This window comes from Aristolochia californica, unplaced genomic scaffold (genome assembly GCF_029961685.1).
Source record: "Aristolochia californica isolate CCGP_79_NKW_82.1479 unplaced genomic scaffold, dmAriCali1.0.hap1 SCAF_3, whole genome shotgun sequence".
In the NCBI taxonomy this organism is placed as follows: domain Eukaryota; kingdom Viridiplantae; phylum Streptophyta; class Magnoliopsida; order Piperales; family Aristolochiaceae; genus Aristolochia; species Aristolochia californica.
The window spans coordinates 47776206-47793277 of record NW_027181992.1 but is presented as its reverse complement, the minus strand read 5'-3'; the positions used below and the strand labels follow the sequence as shown (position 1 = coordinate 47793277).

The 17072-nt window shown below is 38.9% G+C and overlaps 2 protein-coding genes across 2 annotated transcripts; both read left to right on the top strand.

Annotated features, from left to right (window-relative positions):
* Nucleotides 1-1075: 1075 nt before the first annotated feature.
* Nucleotides 1076-5706, top strand: LOC137960504 (CBL-interacting protein kinase 1-like). Its single transcript, XM_068808140.1, has 13 exons — nt 1076-1437; nt 1542-1604; nt 3587-3658; nt 3763-3870; nt 3951-4031; nt 4126-4179; nt 4268-4393; nt 4490-4696; nt 4783-4887; nt 4982-5098; nt 5183-5245; nt 5330-5404; nt 5487-5706. The coding sequence occupies exons 1-13, from the start codon at nt 1261-1263 to the stop codon at nt 5553-5555; spliced, it is 1317 nt and encodes a 438-aa protein (XP_068664241.1). The 5' UTR covers nt 1076-1260; the 3' UTR covers nt 5556-5706.
* A 1491-nt stretch (nt 5707-7197) lies between these two features.
* LOC137958421 (CBL-interacting protein kinase 1-like) lies at nt 7198-16179 on the top strand. Its single transcript, XM_068805425.1, has 17 exons — nt 7198-7381; nt 7470-7555; nt 8998-9062; nt 9713-9763; nt 11350-11571; nt 11705-11767; nt 13608-13679; nt 13775-13882; nt 14148-14228; nt 14336-14389; nt 14485-14610; nt 14705-14911; nt 14998-15102; nt 15292-15408; nt 15518-15568; nt 15746-15820; nt 15900-16179. The coding sequence occupies exons 5-17, from the start codon at nt 11398-11400 to the stop codon at nt 15966-15968; spliced, it is 1302 nt and encodes a 433-aa protein (XP_068661526.1). The 5' UTR covers nt 7198-7381; nt 7470-7555; nt 8998-9062; nt 9713-9763; nt 11350-11397; the 3' UTR covers nt 15969-16179.
* The last annotated feature ends 893 nt before the right edge of the window (nt 16180-17072 follow it).

The window sequence follows — 17072 nt, the reverse complement described above, 5'->3', positions numbered from 1 at the left end:
CTTTATAGCCTTGGTTTATTTTTCATGATTTTTTTATCCTTTTTAACATTTCTTAAAGGCGAAAACAATCCAGAATAATTTTTTCGTCCCCTAAAATGGCATAGTCAGCATTGATTTGTTCAATAACCATTTTCATTTAATTGAATAATTTTGGTATATTTGCACAAATGCATAGTCAGCATTGATTAGTTCAAGATATCTGTTGAATAATTTTGGTATATGTGTATAAATGCATATTCAGCATTATTTTGTCGGAGATGTCTCCATCTGCTCTCTACAACTAAAACAGCTGGGGAGTTGCATCATGCCAGAGCTGGTATACTCGTTTGGGAGCCTAAAAGGGCCAGAAAATCAAACGGATCCCAACTGCTTCGGTAATTGCTGCACAAATATCGCTCTTATCTGATCCGATCTGATCCGATCTACTTCGCCTTAAACGCCGTGGACTACTGGTTATTAATCATCTCTTTATCATTCTGTTTTGGGTCTCAAATTTGAATGTAACAGCGACTCGAACACCAAACATTTCAGTAGCTGGCTTCCTATTTCTCGCTGCTGTTCTCGTTGCTTTTATAAATAACCGACACCACCGTCACATGCCGTCATTCCCGCCCATCTCGGTCTTCCCCTCGTTTTCAGGCAAGCGTGCTCTCGCCAATGGCTGCCGTCACCTTTGGCCGGAGGCTTGCACGTAATGCTCTGTTTGAACCGTTAAAAGCCGGTTCAAAGTCTGATATAATAATTAATTTCAGAGCTTCTTTCAAAAGCCTGTACGTCCGGGGTTGGTCTAATAATTTTTTGACCCAAACCGAAATCGCGACTCTGAAATCGAGGAGTCAGTATACATCCAGGATTGAATAATACAAGACGGAATTAGAATCTTGGTTGGACGGCTATGATTTTAACTGTTGTGGGACCCATACGCAATCTACGAATAATACTTGCTCGTAGTGTTTTGAAAAAGAAATTGGTCTACTTCAGGTCTCTACGTGGGTCGTGTGGTCGACTCTATTTAAGCGGAAGAATTGAACTGAATTATTCGAGACGCCAGTCCCTCCGCCCTGTCTTCGTTTTTCTTATTTTCTTCTGCCAAATCTCTCCCTCGACGTCCTCGTTAAGGGAGGGAGGGACAGCTCGCGGATCCGCAGATGATCGCTGGAGAGGTTTGAATCTGAACGTGTGGCGATTACTACGGTTTACAGAAGAGAGCCAGGCATCGTCCTGATTTCTGTGAAAGAGGAGAAAAGTTTTGGTTTGTGAATGGTGAGAGAGGTGGAGAAGAAGGGAATGCGACTGGGGAAGTACGAGCTAGGACAGACGCTCGGAGAGGGCAATTTCGGGAAGGTGAAGTACGCTAAGGATATCGAGTCCGGGAGGGGATTCGCCGTCAAGATTTTGGAGAAGAAGAAGATTCTCGCACTCAAAATCGATGATCAGGTGTGCACATGAGTGTATGTTGTTATGTGTTTTGTTAATAATAGGATTTTGTTTTACCAATCACGGACCTGTGATTTCGATTTTTTCGATCGAAATGCCTTCAGATAAAGAGAGAGATTGGGACGTTGAAGCTGTTGAAGCATCCGAATGTGGTTAGACTGCACGAGGTACGATTAAAAATCTCTCCATCACTCTTTCAAATGAAATCGAAATGCTCGGTCTCTCCGTGTTTTCGTTTCCTAAGTATCTTTCGCTGTGATTTCATGCAATCCATTCGCTCTTTCGAATCATCCAGTCTTTCTTCACTCATTCAATATACATAATCCAGTCCGTCAAGTTATCTTCGCGGATATGCCACCGAATGGATTTAGGTATCCCAATGCCATTTGATCTCACTTTCTGGAAATCCTTGCAGATCACGAACGGTTTCCTCGACCGCTTTCCTCCAAATTCTCCACTTTTTTTTCTCGAATTCCTTTTTATTCTCTCCTCCAACCGACAAATTCTCCATTTTCCCCAAAACATAGTATTAATTATTTATTATTACAGAAACTTCCTTTATGCTTTGTTTTTCGTTTCCTTGCTGATTTCAATTTCATAGACTCTCACGAAACATTTAACTCGATCGCGCGTAACCTTCGCGCCTGCGTGGTTGGCTAGAGAGATCTTCGCCTTGATTGGCGCTACGTGGCGGTCTTAGACTTCAACTTCAAAGATCATCCCATCAACACTATGTCTACGTCGGGTAAGTTCCCGCCACGAGGCAGCATAGATTCAGGTCGTCATTCGTAACAGTATTCCGGGTTGACCGATGCGGATCGGGTCGGATTGGTAACCAATACCATATCCGAGATTAGAAAATATCGTTTTCGACTTTTCGTCTAAATAAAGCATTTGACAAACCATGTGATGAGGGACCTTTCGTAAGGGTAATACGGAGATGGATTCTTTGCTTGGTTTGGAAAGAACATTGATTGGTTAACGCCATAATGCTTGACGTGCCCTCTGGATTGAGTAGACAAAGCCGGCTGAGCACAGTGGCCGCGTATTATAATGGATTTGCTTCCTATTTTGGAGGAAATGGTTGGTCGCCTGATCTACTGCTCAAAGTGCTTGACGTTGGCCTGTGAACCGTAACGGCAACCGAAAGACGCGGAGCCGCGACTTTCACATACAAGGCAGTAATTGGGTTATGTAAAACATTGTTACGATTTGGCCAGGTCGATTTGGGAAGGATGAGCCGGATGGTTTCTCTGCACTTCCATTGCTTTATATTGCAAAAACAAGCTTTCATGCTGTTTTCGCGCTTCTTATCAAGCAGTGTAAAACACTGTTTTCTGAAATGGGGTTTTAACTCAGATGTGGTTGAGTTGGGTCGTGAGACTGGGTTACAGTGCTTTGATATAAATAGATCTGTGTGAGAAGTTGAGGTAGAGACTGATTTTCTCATTTAGTTTAATTTTTATGAAAACTTATATACAGTTTTAATAAAAATATTTTTTACTTTAATAGAAGTAGGTAAAGAAATAATAGTTTTGCCATGCATATCCACTTAGTTTACTTAATTGCTTCTGCGTGCACGTTACTCATGAATTTGCTAATGCTTCGGGCGAACTGCAATCTGGACGATTTGTTGGCATTCGGAAGTAGTGTTCTTAACAGTGTACTGATGGACGAGTGTAAATTTAATCATATAGTCTGTTAGGTCATTGTTCTCCGATGAATATACCTAATTTCATTAACTGCCTTCCAATGCTTATGGTATAAATAATTATTTCAAGCTTTTCAGTTTCCCTTTTCTGCTTAGCTGCTTACAATTGTGCTGTTAGATTTCTTCAGCATTTCAATTAAAAAATAAAAATCAAACTACAGACCCTCTCAGATTTGCTGGAATTAGATTTATGACTTATTTAGGTTGGAATCTCTGCTGGTTCTTTCAATCTAACATTTTATTTTCCAGCTGTCCCAATAAGGATAACTTCCATGAATTCAACATGACCATTTGAACAATGTCTTGAGGCTCTTGATTTTTTTTCCCCAGTTTTTTGCTTGTTAGTTCTGCGCTCCCCAACAGTATGATATTACTTATTTGTGGCCTATTACTAATTCCCCTTTTATCATTTTCCTTCTCTGATGCTGATTTTTTCAGGTCATTGCTAGCAAGACCAAGATTTTTATGGTCCTTGAATATGTTACTGGTGGTGAATTGTTTGACAAAATTGTAAATATCTATGTCAATTGCTGATTAACTTTCTCTTTTCTTGGAAACAAATTACTTGACAATCAGTATGAAAATAAACAACTGTGCTTCTTCTTTAAATTTAGTCATTGAAAGGACGCCTTAATGAAACTGAAGGCAGGAAGCTCTTTCAGCAGCTAATTGATGCTGTGAGCTATTGTCATGACAAGGGTGTTTTTCATAGGGATTTGAAGGTAAGAAGTTCAAAATCATTTCTGGATCTCTCTCATCGAGAAAGAAGAAAAACATGATGAGCTTCTGTTTTGTTTGGCAGCCTGAAAATGTTCTTCTCGATGCTCAAGGAAATTTAAAGATGTCTGACTTTGGTCTGAGTGCTTTACCTCAACATTTCAGGGTATTGAGGCCTTTTTCTGCATTTACTGCTGTTCTAGTTTCTATAGGCATGATGTTCTTCTCTCAAGCTGTTTGCCATTGATTATGAATTTCAGGATGATGGATTACTGCACACAACCTGCGGCAGTCCAAATTATGTTGCTCCTGAGGTAATCTCCATCTCTTAATTTATTTTTCTTGGTATTATTTTGTTTCCCTCATATTGTGCTAATTTGCTATCATTTATTAATGCGCTAGGTTCTTGCCAATAAAGGATATGATGGCGCGACATCTGATATTTGGTCATGTGGTGTTATCCTTTACGTTATTCTTACAGGTTATCTTCCATTTGATGACAGAAACCTTGCTGTTCTTTATCATAAGGTATATAGGAATAGTTTCCTTCATCACCTTTTTGTTATATTTAACCTTGAGCTCTTTCAGTTAATAAGTTTTTCTCAATATCTTCGGTGTATTTAGATCTTTAAGGGTGAGACACAAATACCTAAGTGGCTCTCTCCTGGTGCTCGAAACATGATTAGGAGGATTCTCGATCCGAACCCAAGAACAAGACTAACTATTGCACAGATAAAAGCAGATGAGTGGTTTACTCAAGATTACATTCCAGTGAGTCCTTGCGAGGATGACGATAAATATATTGATGATGGATCGGTTTCTATCCATGAGGTAGTGAGTAGTTAATACAGTCTACTTCCAACAGTTTACCTTTCTAGCCATTCGCTCTTCTAACGGGCTTTTTACCTGTTGCACAGTCGAATCAAATTGATAAGCAAGGAGATGTGCCGACCCTCATCAACGCCTTTCAGCTGATTGGGATGTCTTCGTCCCTTGATCTTTCTGGATTTTTTGAGAAAGAGGTGAAATTTACTTCTGAAAGATAACCACTCCGCCTTTCCTTCATGCTTAATTAAAAGGAAAAATAAAAGAGAACCTTCCTATTTTCATGTGCAGGATGTCTCTGAAAGAAAGATCAGATTCACATCAAACTACTCCCCTAGGGATCTTATTGAGAGGATAGAAGACATTGTGACAAAAATGGGATTCCGAGTACAAAAGAAAAACGGCAAGGTTTGCCAATTGCCATTTTACTCTCTTTACAATTCATTACTGGAAGCAAGAGAGCGAAAAAGTAAACTATTTCTTCTTTTGCAGCTAAAGGTGAAGCAGGAGCGCAAGGATTTGAAAGGTCCTTGTTGCCTTTCAGTTGCTGCTGAGGTAACATCTATTCGTCTATCACAAGTCTTGCCTCACATTCAGATTTCATTAACCCAAACCAGGATTAAACAATATTTCTTGCAGTTATTTGAGCTAGGCCCATCCCTATATGTTGTTGAACTAAGAAAGTCAGACGGTGATTCTTCCTTGTATAGACAGGTGACTGACTAAGATGTTATTACCTAACTTCACAGTCTGTTCAAAACTGATGTCTAATATATCAAATTTTGGTGGTTTGCAGTTGTGTAAAAAGCTATCAAATGATCTGGGCATATCCCAAACTCAACAAATTTTGACTGCGGAAGCATGAAACTGAGAGTGTAGGATTCCCCGGTGGAATGTCCTCTGCAGCCGTATACTTTGTGTATATCTTCTAATTAAGAGAAATACAAATTTCATTCAAATCCTCTTTTTCTTCTTTTGTTCAAATTGCATATATTAAAACAGTATAGTTTATTCTATCCCGGGATTAATTATCATTTATTTTCCTAGAAAAGGTAGTAATAAGTCTATTACATTTTATTCTCTATTTATTAGTAAATAGCTTAATTCATTTTTATATGAATTTCTTGAATTGTTAACAAACATTAATATATTTTAGATATTTTTAAAATAAATTGATATTATTTATTTATTATTTCATAAAATTAATGTTGATATTATTTTAAGATTTTTTTATTAATTTGAATACAATTGAGAAACTGGTATCATTATAAATATAGTAAAATAGATAGCATTCTTATAAACTAATTAACTTTTAGAAATAGGTGGAACCAAACCTCAAGCAAGCTTACTCGTATCGAATTTCCAAGGAGACCTCAAAATCCGATATATATCGGATGTATCAGCTGATACACGAATCCTAACGCCCCTCGTTCCGTCGCTTCTCTCCCCAATGGAACGACGCTTCCTTTGCTGTAGCAGCTGGCAGACGGACAATTTCTACCCTCAGCTTCTGTTTCTTGTCCAGTATTTCGTCCTTGAGCCGCCTTGAATCGCCATGGAAACTGCAATTCAATTTGGATATGTGAGCCGAGGCAAACCGCAATTCCTTTGACCCAACTGGCCCAACCTGAATCACCGAGCGGCGAGTTGGGTTCGGGAATCGAGGCTCACCTCGACTCGCTCGAGCCGACTTGGGATCAGTTAAGGTCCCGATGTCGAGTCATTCAAACATCCTTCATTGAGCTCGAGAGAAGGATAAATGAGCACACTCGGTGCACATGGCTCTCATTAGATTATTAACCCCCAATCAAGATAACATTATTTACTTACACCTAATCATTTGAAATTTTTGTCCATTCATATTACTTTTCTAGTTGACGGAATAATTATCCACTTAATCTTTTGTACTTTGATTCCACCAAATCAATAAACACAAGATAATTAAGAGGTAGCATGTGGTCAATGGATTAGGAACCACACCAAATTTGACAAATATAGGGTTTTAGAAAGAGGGATAGAAGGTTCAATGGGTTAATATTGTTTTTTATTATATATATTTTATTTTATATATAAAAATATATTTTATTAAATTATATAATATTTTTTACTAGACTTAGTTTTTGAGTTTAGCATTTGCTAGTGTTAAATGTTAAATGCTCCCACATTCGTGATCCACGTGTATATAAATCCAACGTGCGCCACGCTAGTTTCTACAACGCTGCTTCTAGATTTACCAAAATTCAAGATCTGCGACGGTTTATGTCCACACACCGTCAACTCCTTCACCGGAGACGCTTACCAGATGCGGCAACGCGATGAACGCACGTTCGTCTTTTCTCGTTTTTGGCGTGCTTTCTACTGTCGCCTTCGATGAGATCTATGAACTAATTAATATTAACCAGCTACTTGTTTTGATTTAAAATGGCGACCCTCAGGAGATGCATGTAACGTCTATACATATAATATCAGTTAAGATTCGACTACTTTAGTAATCAGAATAACACACGTGGTTCCCTAGTCGGAGGTGGTGCCGCCCGCGTTTCTTTCTTTACGCGAGGGAGGACTTCGGCGAAAGCGGCAACTACAAGGCGCGACCTGTGTGTTATCCCTTCATTTCTGATCTCGATTCTCTTCCATCATCACGCGTTGTGTCGGTAAATACTTACATTTCAAAGATTTCATTCGTGCGAGGTAAGATTTGCATAAACCTGATCTTCGACTTACGGCGAGAGACTTCTAGTTTTTTACTTTCGTTTATCGATTTGGAGCTCCTCTGCAGCTTTTCATCATCTCGTTTAGCGAGAGAGATTCTTATTTTTCAGCTTCGTTGATAGATTTGGAGCTCGTTCGGCGACGATCTGATACGTAAGTGACGATCCGACACTCGAAGTTATTTTTTATTTTTTCTTGATCTTACTTCGTTTTAAATAGAAATCGATTTTTCGGCATTTGAATTAGATGATGATAAATTGATAGTGTAGCTCAATTAAATGTTAGTTGAATTCATTGAGCTTCTCAATGAAAAGGAGGTTTAAAGATGTGATTGGATCGATTGTTCCGTGAAAGTTTTAAAGAGCAAAAATAGGTAAAACAGAAGGCGAAGTTCATAAAACTTCCTTATTTGATTTTCAGTTGATTATGCGTCAGAATTTGGAAAAGAAAAACAGGAACCTCGCAAACCTACTTGAAGTAGTCGATTGATCGGATTTGTCAGTATCTCATCGTCGATGACTATTGAGCTTGACGATTGAAGCTACTTGTTTTTGCTCCATTTCTGGTTCCTAGTCGAAATGCCGTCGCCGTCGATGATGTAAAGGACTGTTCAAGAGAAGATTACATCAATCTTACTAAAAAGAAAAACCTGATGATGTAAAGGATCCACCCTGATACTGACCCGACATTCCTCCTTTTTACATCCATACGATCTCATTTTCAGGTTGTGGCTACAAACCCCCGTCCCAGTAAGCGATTCTCTTATTGCAACTAGGGGTGCTGTATTGGCGACGAGCATTTCGGATCAGCTCAGATTCGCCAAGTCGGATCAGCAACATGACCCAAGTCAGATTGACCGATTCGGATGAGCTCAACCTGAGTCTAGAGTTAGACTCTGGGCGGACGGGAGGTGACTTACCCAAAACAGAAGGGGCAAGTCTGATCCCCCGACCGACTCGTCAGGGTGAAAATCCGGGTGGACTTGACCCAGGTTGACCTGTGGTCAGAAAATCCTCAGGTTTAATTGGATCTTGTCTTTTCATTGTTCTAGAGGGAGGAGCGGTTGGGAGGTGGACTCCTTCCTCTCAGTCACCAGTGCATCAGATTTCCGATATATCTTAGGAATCTCAAAATCAAAATAATATCATCCCTCGTCAACCAATGGGACCTGGTTTAATTGAACCTGGTCTTGGTCCGTGGGTCGGATCAAATCTGAAAATTTGTTCTAGAGGTAAAGCTTATAGATTCCCTTGTAATGGTAAGCAATCAACATCACAAATACATACCTGAACTGCTTGACAGTTACTACCAACCCATGAAAACATTATCAAACAGTCGAAAGTTTTTCGTTCCAATAATCTGTAGGAAACGGCGGTGCTTCATATCTGCCAGCAGAATTTGTTAATGTAACCGAACTGTTTGGGTCCAGGGGAGATATGGCATGTGAAATCCTGTCGGCAGGTAGCCTTGTTTCATGTATAATAATTAAGAAAAACAACACCGAAATCGCGTTATTGGCCATACACCGATATCTTATCTTCTACGCCTTGGATGCTGATGACCCATTTCAATTAATTTTTTTTATCGAACTACAGGTGACACTTGAATCATGCTGGGTGAGGGTCCAAATCCCGTAAGAGCCTTTCGGAGCTTTTGACATGTGAGTAAGCCTTTGAATTGTCTCTTTTCTTTTCGTTTTTTTCTCCGTGAGCTGAAATGAAGATGTTTCTTTCACTGAATTGGTCTCTATCAAAACCCAAGCTCCACAAGTTGAGTGGCCTTTGTAAGCTCCACAAGTTGAGTGGCCTTTGTGTAATCTGCTTTCCTTGTCTATTGAATGGTTTCAGTTACTCCTGATCGATTCAGTTTGTATTCAATCGTTTTAACTGTTTGTTTGGAATAGTCTACATGAATAAGTATTAGAAAAAAAAAATCTTAATTAACTGCATCTCAACCTCATATTCTCTCCTATTTTTGTCGTCTTCAATTTTTTTTTTTTTAAGTGGAATGATCGTTTTCCTGATTGGATATGCGACGTGGTTTCGCTGCAAACTGTAATTCTGTTCATATATATATATAGTATACTCGACATCGCACATGTCCAACTGGTTCACCTCCATCAGCTATTGCCAAAGTCAGCTTCTGCTCTGATATTATTTTTCTGGTCAGAAATTTATTGTTTCCGCGACAGTAACAATAACTGTACCATAAATAACATTTGAGGAGCTGAACTTCTGCCGGTATCTCGCTGGAATTTTCTTCTTTATAGAACATAATTGCAGTCTTATCGCTTTAATCTTGTTTCCTCAGGTGAAATTTGAAGCCAAGGGTGCAAAGCGTATAGAAATCTAGAGAAAAACGGTAAGAATCTTTCTGACTTGCCGACTTAATTTAGTGTAATTTGTTTAACATGCTCCCACTCCACGCAAAGCAAAGATGCCACTCTTGCTGCTTTTTTACGAATAAATGACAACCTGACTTTTGCTTCGTTTCATTAAAGGCTTCTACCTTTCTTATGTTTCCAATCTTTCCTCTGATTTTCCATGATTGTTGGCCCACCCGAATGAATTTGGCTTCAAACAAAGACGCCGAGGGTTTTTTTGTCCGCTTCTTAAACGAGAAAAAGGAGACCAAATGGAGTGCGCATCTCCATCTCTTCGGCTTTTTCCCAAAACAAACACAAAAAAAGCTGTGGCATCAAAATTTTCAGAATTTTTTTTTGGGATTTTCGTTGTTTTAACAATCACTGAAATATTCTTTTTCTTTTTATTTTGTTTTTTGTTTGTGTTGTGAAGCTTGTGATTTATCTGGCATTCGTAGCAAAACTGATTCTGATTTTTTTTTCTCACAAAAAAAGTTATATAATATTGCCCAAGAAATGTCAATTAGGAGGTAGTTTTATCATTGAGGACAGATGAAAAATCCTGGGTTAGGCATCCTGAAGTGTCAATTTTAAGCATGATTTTTTTTCTTTTTTCTGGCAATCAAAAAACACTTTCTGCTTTTTTGTGTCACAAAACTCTTTTAGCAGAATAAATAAATAAATAAATAAAAGCCCAAAAAGTTTTTTTTTTGTGCCGGAAATTTGTATTCCAAAAAAATTTTAAAATATTTTTCTTAAAATACATATTTTCAAAAAACTTTCAAATAAAAACCTATTAGTGCCAAGTGTTTTCCATTTCATCGTTATTAAAGAAAAAACAGAAACAAAAGGGAGCTCAAGAGAAACCATCACACTCACTTTCATTGTTCTTATCCACATGAGACATGTCCCTTGACACTTTTAAGATCTCCCTTAGAAGTATAATTTCCTTATCTGAAATTGTGGACTAAATAGGAAAATTGAGATTTTAATCCAAATAGGAATACCTGTATAAGCTTTAAGCCGCCGTATCTATACGACATTGTAAAAAGTTGAGACGAGCGTTTGGTCCTATTGCTTCCTTTTCCATATAGGTCATCTGAATAAATCCGTAATCCACCAATTTATTGGGTTGAAAATTTGTCACCCCTAATAAATAAAAACTCTTTACCAAAGTCTATTGACAAAGGGTTGCTTTGTGGCCTATGGGTGGTTGTCAGCACTAAATAAATAAAAGCGCCTTTCTGGAACAAAGGCTTGGTTCACGGGTGGTTGTACTTGCTTGGCTGCTGTAAACGGGTCAAAAATTACTTCTGGATGAGATCGGGTAACTTTTTGTGAGACGGGACGCTATCAAACTTGGACTTTATTAAGGGTATATTAGTATTGTTTTATATATGCGTATCGTGCATTCAATTGAAATTGTTGAATTATTCATTCGCCGCGTCGTCATCTTCGTTGAGTTCCGCGAACTGCCCCTCGACGTCCTGTTAAGGAACCGGAGGGAATAGTTCTCCCGTAAGAAATTTGAAGAAACCGCAGCAGAGCCTGATACTCCCCCCTACCGTTGCGTGGATTTCTGTAGACTGATTTCGCGGAGCGGGAGGAAGAGGAAAAGGTCCGGTTACTGTGAATGGTGAGAGCGGAGGAGAGGGGAATGCGACTGGGGAAGTACGAACTAGGACGGACGCTCGGAGAGGGCAACTTTGGGAAGGTGAAATACGCAAAGAATCTCGAGTCCGGAACGGGATTTGCTGTTAAAATTTTGGAGAAGAAAAGGATTCTCGAACTGAAAATCGACGATCAGGTATGATCATTGGTATCCTTCTCTCTGTTGTACAGTGTCTGGATTTTGTTTACCTGGAAATTTAATTGTTTCTATGGCGGTCTTGTTACTCCTTTATCAGAGGTTTTGATTCTTTTGAGTTCAAATCTTGCAGATAAAGAGAGAAATTGGGACTTTGAAGCTGTTGAAGCATCCGAACGTAGTCAGACTGTATGAGGTAAGAATCCATCACATTACGGACAAAATTAAAGTGCTTCCTCTCCATCCCGTTTTCGTTTGGGAAATCATCATCTTTTTATTCATCATTTTTAAGGTTTATAGTCCTTCAATACTCGGATCTTTCTTTTCTTATATAAATTCCTCGGTCTTTCTTCTCTTTCGTAAATTCCTGTTTTTAGGCTGCCTCAACGCGATTCGCCGTCGAACGGGTTGACGAGCTTTTCTGTTCTTTTCTCCTTCTTTCCTTTTTCATCACGTTTAATTCAACTATTTCTATAATAGTTTCTTTGTCTTTTCCTAGCCGATGTGCCTGTATCGCCGATAGTACGGGTATCGGCCGATACATAAGGTTAAATCTTTGGCAAAGTTTTAACGTGGACCATAGTAAACCCTAACGTGGACCATATCAGTCGTTAAATAAGTAACGTGGATCAGAGTCCCACAAGATATTTCATTGAACGCCTGCCATGTGTCATCGGTATTGTCCTCTGGATTAAGTTCGATCTGACCTGGACTGGACTTTATGGGTTCCACTCAAACTTGATCGACGTCGACTCTTCAAAGTGCCAAACGGTGTAGTATCATTGTCGACGTCGTTGGGCATGTAAGCAGAACTGGAGCACATATCATGTCAAGTGACAGAGTTGTATATTTTTTATGGGTCCTGCCGGAGAAGAAAACTGAGTTTCGAGTCTGGATTCTGGAGCCGGCATTAATCTCAGCAGATGGACGGATTGAGAATTAGATTTCAATGTAGTGAAATAGGTCCTCCTTAGAAGAGATCGTTCGCTAATTTGGCTCTAGTTAGCAAATTGCTTGATGCTGGCCTGACAGCGACCTTGAGTGCAACTAGAAGTTAATTATGCCTCATTGACTATTCTGGGGGGCGGCGGCTTCCGAAACATCGCAGGGCCACGACTGTCGAACGAACAGCCGGAGAGAAGACCGATGGCGGTTGTCATGAGTGGAATCTTATTTTCGGGAAAGAATGTTCATTTCAGATTATAGTGAGAGTCGAGTTGTTCATACTGAAAAACAGTTCTTCTTTATTGAGTTCACCGTGTTGCCTCAACAGAGTTTGGCTATTCCTTCGTGTTAATATTTTTCAATAATTTATTCATATTATGTCAGTTTAAAGTTGCAGATGCTAGGTGTCCAACACATAGTAATAAAAATTGCTAAGAAACTTTATAAAATGTTTACAGATCAGGGAGTCGTTTGGAATTATAAAATATGAAGCCTACTTTGTTTTGCTAGGAATCTGGTTTTGCTATGCATGGGAGTCTCCAGAATTTGCTAATGCCATTGCAAACTGCTATCTGGAGAATAAGAATAGAAGGCAGCTGTCTGCAGCGGCAGTCACATTGCTAATCTTATTCCACCTTAGTGATACTTCCCAATTTGTAAATAGCCTATAAATTGTTATGGTAATCAAATTATTCAAAACTTTAGTTTTTGGTGCAATCTTGGAAAGCTATGAAGCCCACAGTTAAAAAAGTGTATCTCACAGTTGTTAAATCTGAATCACTTCAGAGTGTTTCCAACTCAAAACTACAGGCGTTTTAGAATGAGATTTCAGCTCATTGAAGCTGGAATCTCCAATGTGTCTCTCACTCAATATGACAATGTCCATTGTGTTTGCAAAACTCTCTCCTTAGGGTTGTTTTCTATGATTTTAACATGACCAATTGAGAAATGTATTATGGTTCCCGGTTTTTTTTTTTTATTACCTTTGTTGCTTTTCGGATTTTTATCAACTCTAGCATGTTAATTTGTATCCATACCCTGTTTCTAATATGGTCTTTATCATTTTTTGTTGCCAATGTTGAGTGTTTCAGGTTATTGCAAGTAAAACCAAGATTTACATGGTCCTTGAATATGTCACTGGTGGTGAATTGTTTGACAAAATTGTTAGTATCCACATCACTTGTTAAGAAGGTTTTTGTTTCTCTTTGGTTAGTAATTCGATAAATCTCTTTTGTTGACCATCTCAAAATTAATTTAGGCATCGAAAGGACGGCTGAGTGAAACTGAAGGTCGGAAGCTTTTTCAGCAGCTAATTGATGCTGTGAGCTACTGTCATGACAAGGGTGTATTTCATAGGGACCTGAAGGTATGTTGATGTTCCAAAAATCTTTCCTGGGAATATGTGGGACAATTTAATTGACCTAAAACATACCTATATCTTTCTAAGTGGCTGGATAACTATAATTCATTGGAATGTGATTGAACCTAGAGTTGATTCAAATAAATACTCTTGCTGGCTAACTTGTCCTCCTTTCTAACAACTATTTTTATAGCCGACACACAAGGGTCTTCTTCATTTTCTGGTATGCACCATGTTCTGTCAACTTACAAGCTTGTTTGCTTGTTTACAGCCAGAAAATGTACTCGTCGATGCAAAAGGGAATATAAAGATATCTGATTTTGGTCTCAGTGCTTTGCCACAACATTTCAGAGTATTATCTGATTGAAACCTGTCCTCTACTGAATTCTGGTTTCAGTTTCTATAGTAATGATAAAATTCTTTTCTCAATCACTTTGCTTTTGATCTTTTGAACGGCAGGATGATGGATTGTTGCACACAACCTGTGGAAGTCCAAATTATGTTGCTCCTGAGGTTACCTCCATCTTTCATTTCTTTTTTCTAGTTCATACATTTATCAGAGCGGTGTATCCCATATAGCATCACTAACTTGCTACCATATATGACAGGTTCTTGCCAACAGAGGATACGATGGCGCTACATCGGATCTTTGGTCATGTGGTGTTATTCTTTTTGTTATCCTTACAGGTTATCTTCCGTTTGATGACAAAAACCTTGCTATTCTTTATCAGAAGGTAGGGCGAGTTACTCTTTGTCCTAATGCTTTGTTGGGTTAAAAGTGAGGTCATTTATTTACATCCTGACTTGTGATATATCATGTTGATTCAGATCTTTAGGGGTGATACCCAAATACCAAAGTGGCTTTCTCCTGGTGCTCGAAGCATTATCAGGAGGATTCTTGATCCAAACCCAAAGACAAGGATAACCATAGGACAGATCAAAGCAGACGAATGGTTTAAGCAAGATTACATGCCAGTCAATCCCTACGATGATGATGACAAATATATTGAAGATGAGCCCATTTCTATCCATGAGGTATGGTGAAGTTTGTTGCTCCTAATGCCGGAACATCTTTTTACTTCCATGTAACTCATATAGTTTTTCAAATTTCTCTTTTATAGCCAAGTGAAAACGATATACAAGGAGATGTACCAACTTTTATCAACGCCTTTCAACTAATAGGGATGTCTTCATACCTAGATCTTTCTGGTTTCTTTGAGAAAGAGGTGAGGATACACTTCTCCGACCATCCGTTATTCTTTATGTGCTGCACAACTTACTAATGTTGGCTTGCTAGCTATTCTTTATGTGCTGCACAACTTATTAATGTTGGCTTGCTAGCTGGGCGGGCTACATTTCTACATTTCACCCATGAAGATCCAATAAGAATCTTTCTTACCTTTAATTAAATGCAGGATGCTTCTGAGAGAAAGATCATGTTTACATCAAACTATTCCCAGAAGGATCTTATTGAGAGGATTGAAGGCATTGTCTCAGAAATGGGATTTCGAATACAAAAAAGAAACGGCAAGGTTTGTTCGCAGCCATGGTGTTCTGTATTTCCTAGAATTGTTTGAAGAGAAGCAAATTAACTGTCAAGCACCCGTTACGAAAATGAAATGTTTTTTTCTGTTCATGCAGTTGAAGGTGATGGATTTGAAGAGTTCCTGTTGCCTTTCAGTTGCTGCTGAGGTAATATATCCATCAACCACAAGTTCATCATTCAAAACGAAAGTGCTAGTTATTTAAATTACTCAGTAAACTTCACAATTAATAGGACCGATATCCTCTCGTCAGTGGTGTTTTATAACATTTATTTCCGTGTGATAAAGCAATGCTTATGAATTCTCTATTTCTGATTTTGTCCAGCTGTTTGAGCTAAGTCCGTCCCTTTATGTGGTGGAATTAAGAAAATCTTATGGAGATTCTACCTTGTATAGACAGGTGAGTGATTGAGTTGTTATTTCTTCAAATGATCTTCGACCTTATGTCTCTTACATCCATTTCTATGGTGATTATGCAGTTGTGTAATAAGCTATCAAATGATTTGGGCAACTGCCAAACTCAACAAATTTTGACGGCCAAAGCCTGAATCTGGGACTTACCGGTTTCACAGGCGGAAGTAGTCCTTCAACCCGACTTAGTTTCTTTACATTTTTTAATTGTATTAATGAGTATCAATAAATTGATTACTCGGAAAACTCTGATTTACAGAGATCAAGTTATAAGAAATGCACCCTCCAGAAAGAAAATCTTGTGCTCTCATTTTTGGCTGTAAACACAGAGACTGATACTTGTACGAATTACGGAACTGCTGTGACACACCCAAAAAAAAAAAAAAAAGGTGAAAGAACTAACCAGAGCACGAAAACCAGCCGCCGGCCACAGTCGTCGCCAAGTTGGAGTGCGACTAATGAAAAGGCTTCTCACCAACGCATTTCTATAAAAAACGAAATTGTACCTCCGGTGAATGTAATTGCCTCGACTCTCCTCTTGCAAGTACGTTTCATCTCGAGCACCAGCAATGCGCTTTAGTCGTTAGTCGTAACCTCGGAGAGCTGAGACTAGAAATGGCGAGGAATCAAAATGCACAGTAATTAGTTATTACCGTGCGCCACAGGGATCGAAGGATTCTTCTCAAAGTAACGCCATTGGTAGTACTGGGCAGCTGTACTACATCAATACAATCGCCTGTACTTTCCATTGAGCGTGTACTCCTGCGGATGCTAGCATTTATAAATTTATATAATATCTCTTGCCCTTCAACATATGGCAGAGATGGCATTTGCAGAAGCAGCAGGAAGGAGATTCGGACTGGAAAAATGGGCGAAGAAAAGAAATGGTCGAAAATTGGGGGCAAAGACGGGGGCAAGACAGTGCAAGGGATGGGTTAACAGCAGAAATTTCTCTGCTGTCGCGCTTCCCCTGCACTGCCTCTTCCCTGGCTTTCTCTTTCTTTTTCTTATTCTCTCATGTTTTCACGATTCTTAATTTTCTTATTAACCTTTCATTTTTTCAGCTTCTTTTCATTCCTCATTCGCCCAAAGGGATGAAATGATCACTAACCCTGCACTACTGGTTTTACGGGTCCTCCAGAATAAATCTGCACTTTGAAAAAACCCAACTTCTGAGTGTTTTTGCAGGCTAATAATCAAAGATCTAAGGTTCTTCAGCAGCTATGTTACAAGACGAGAGC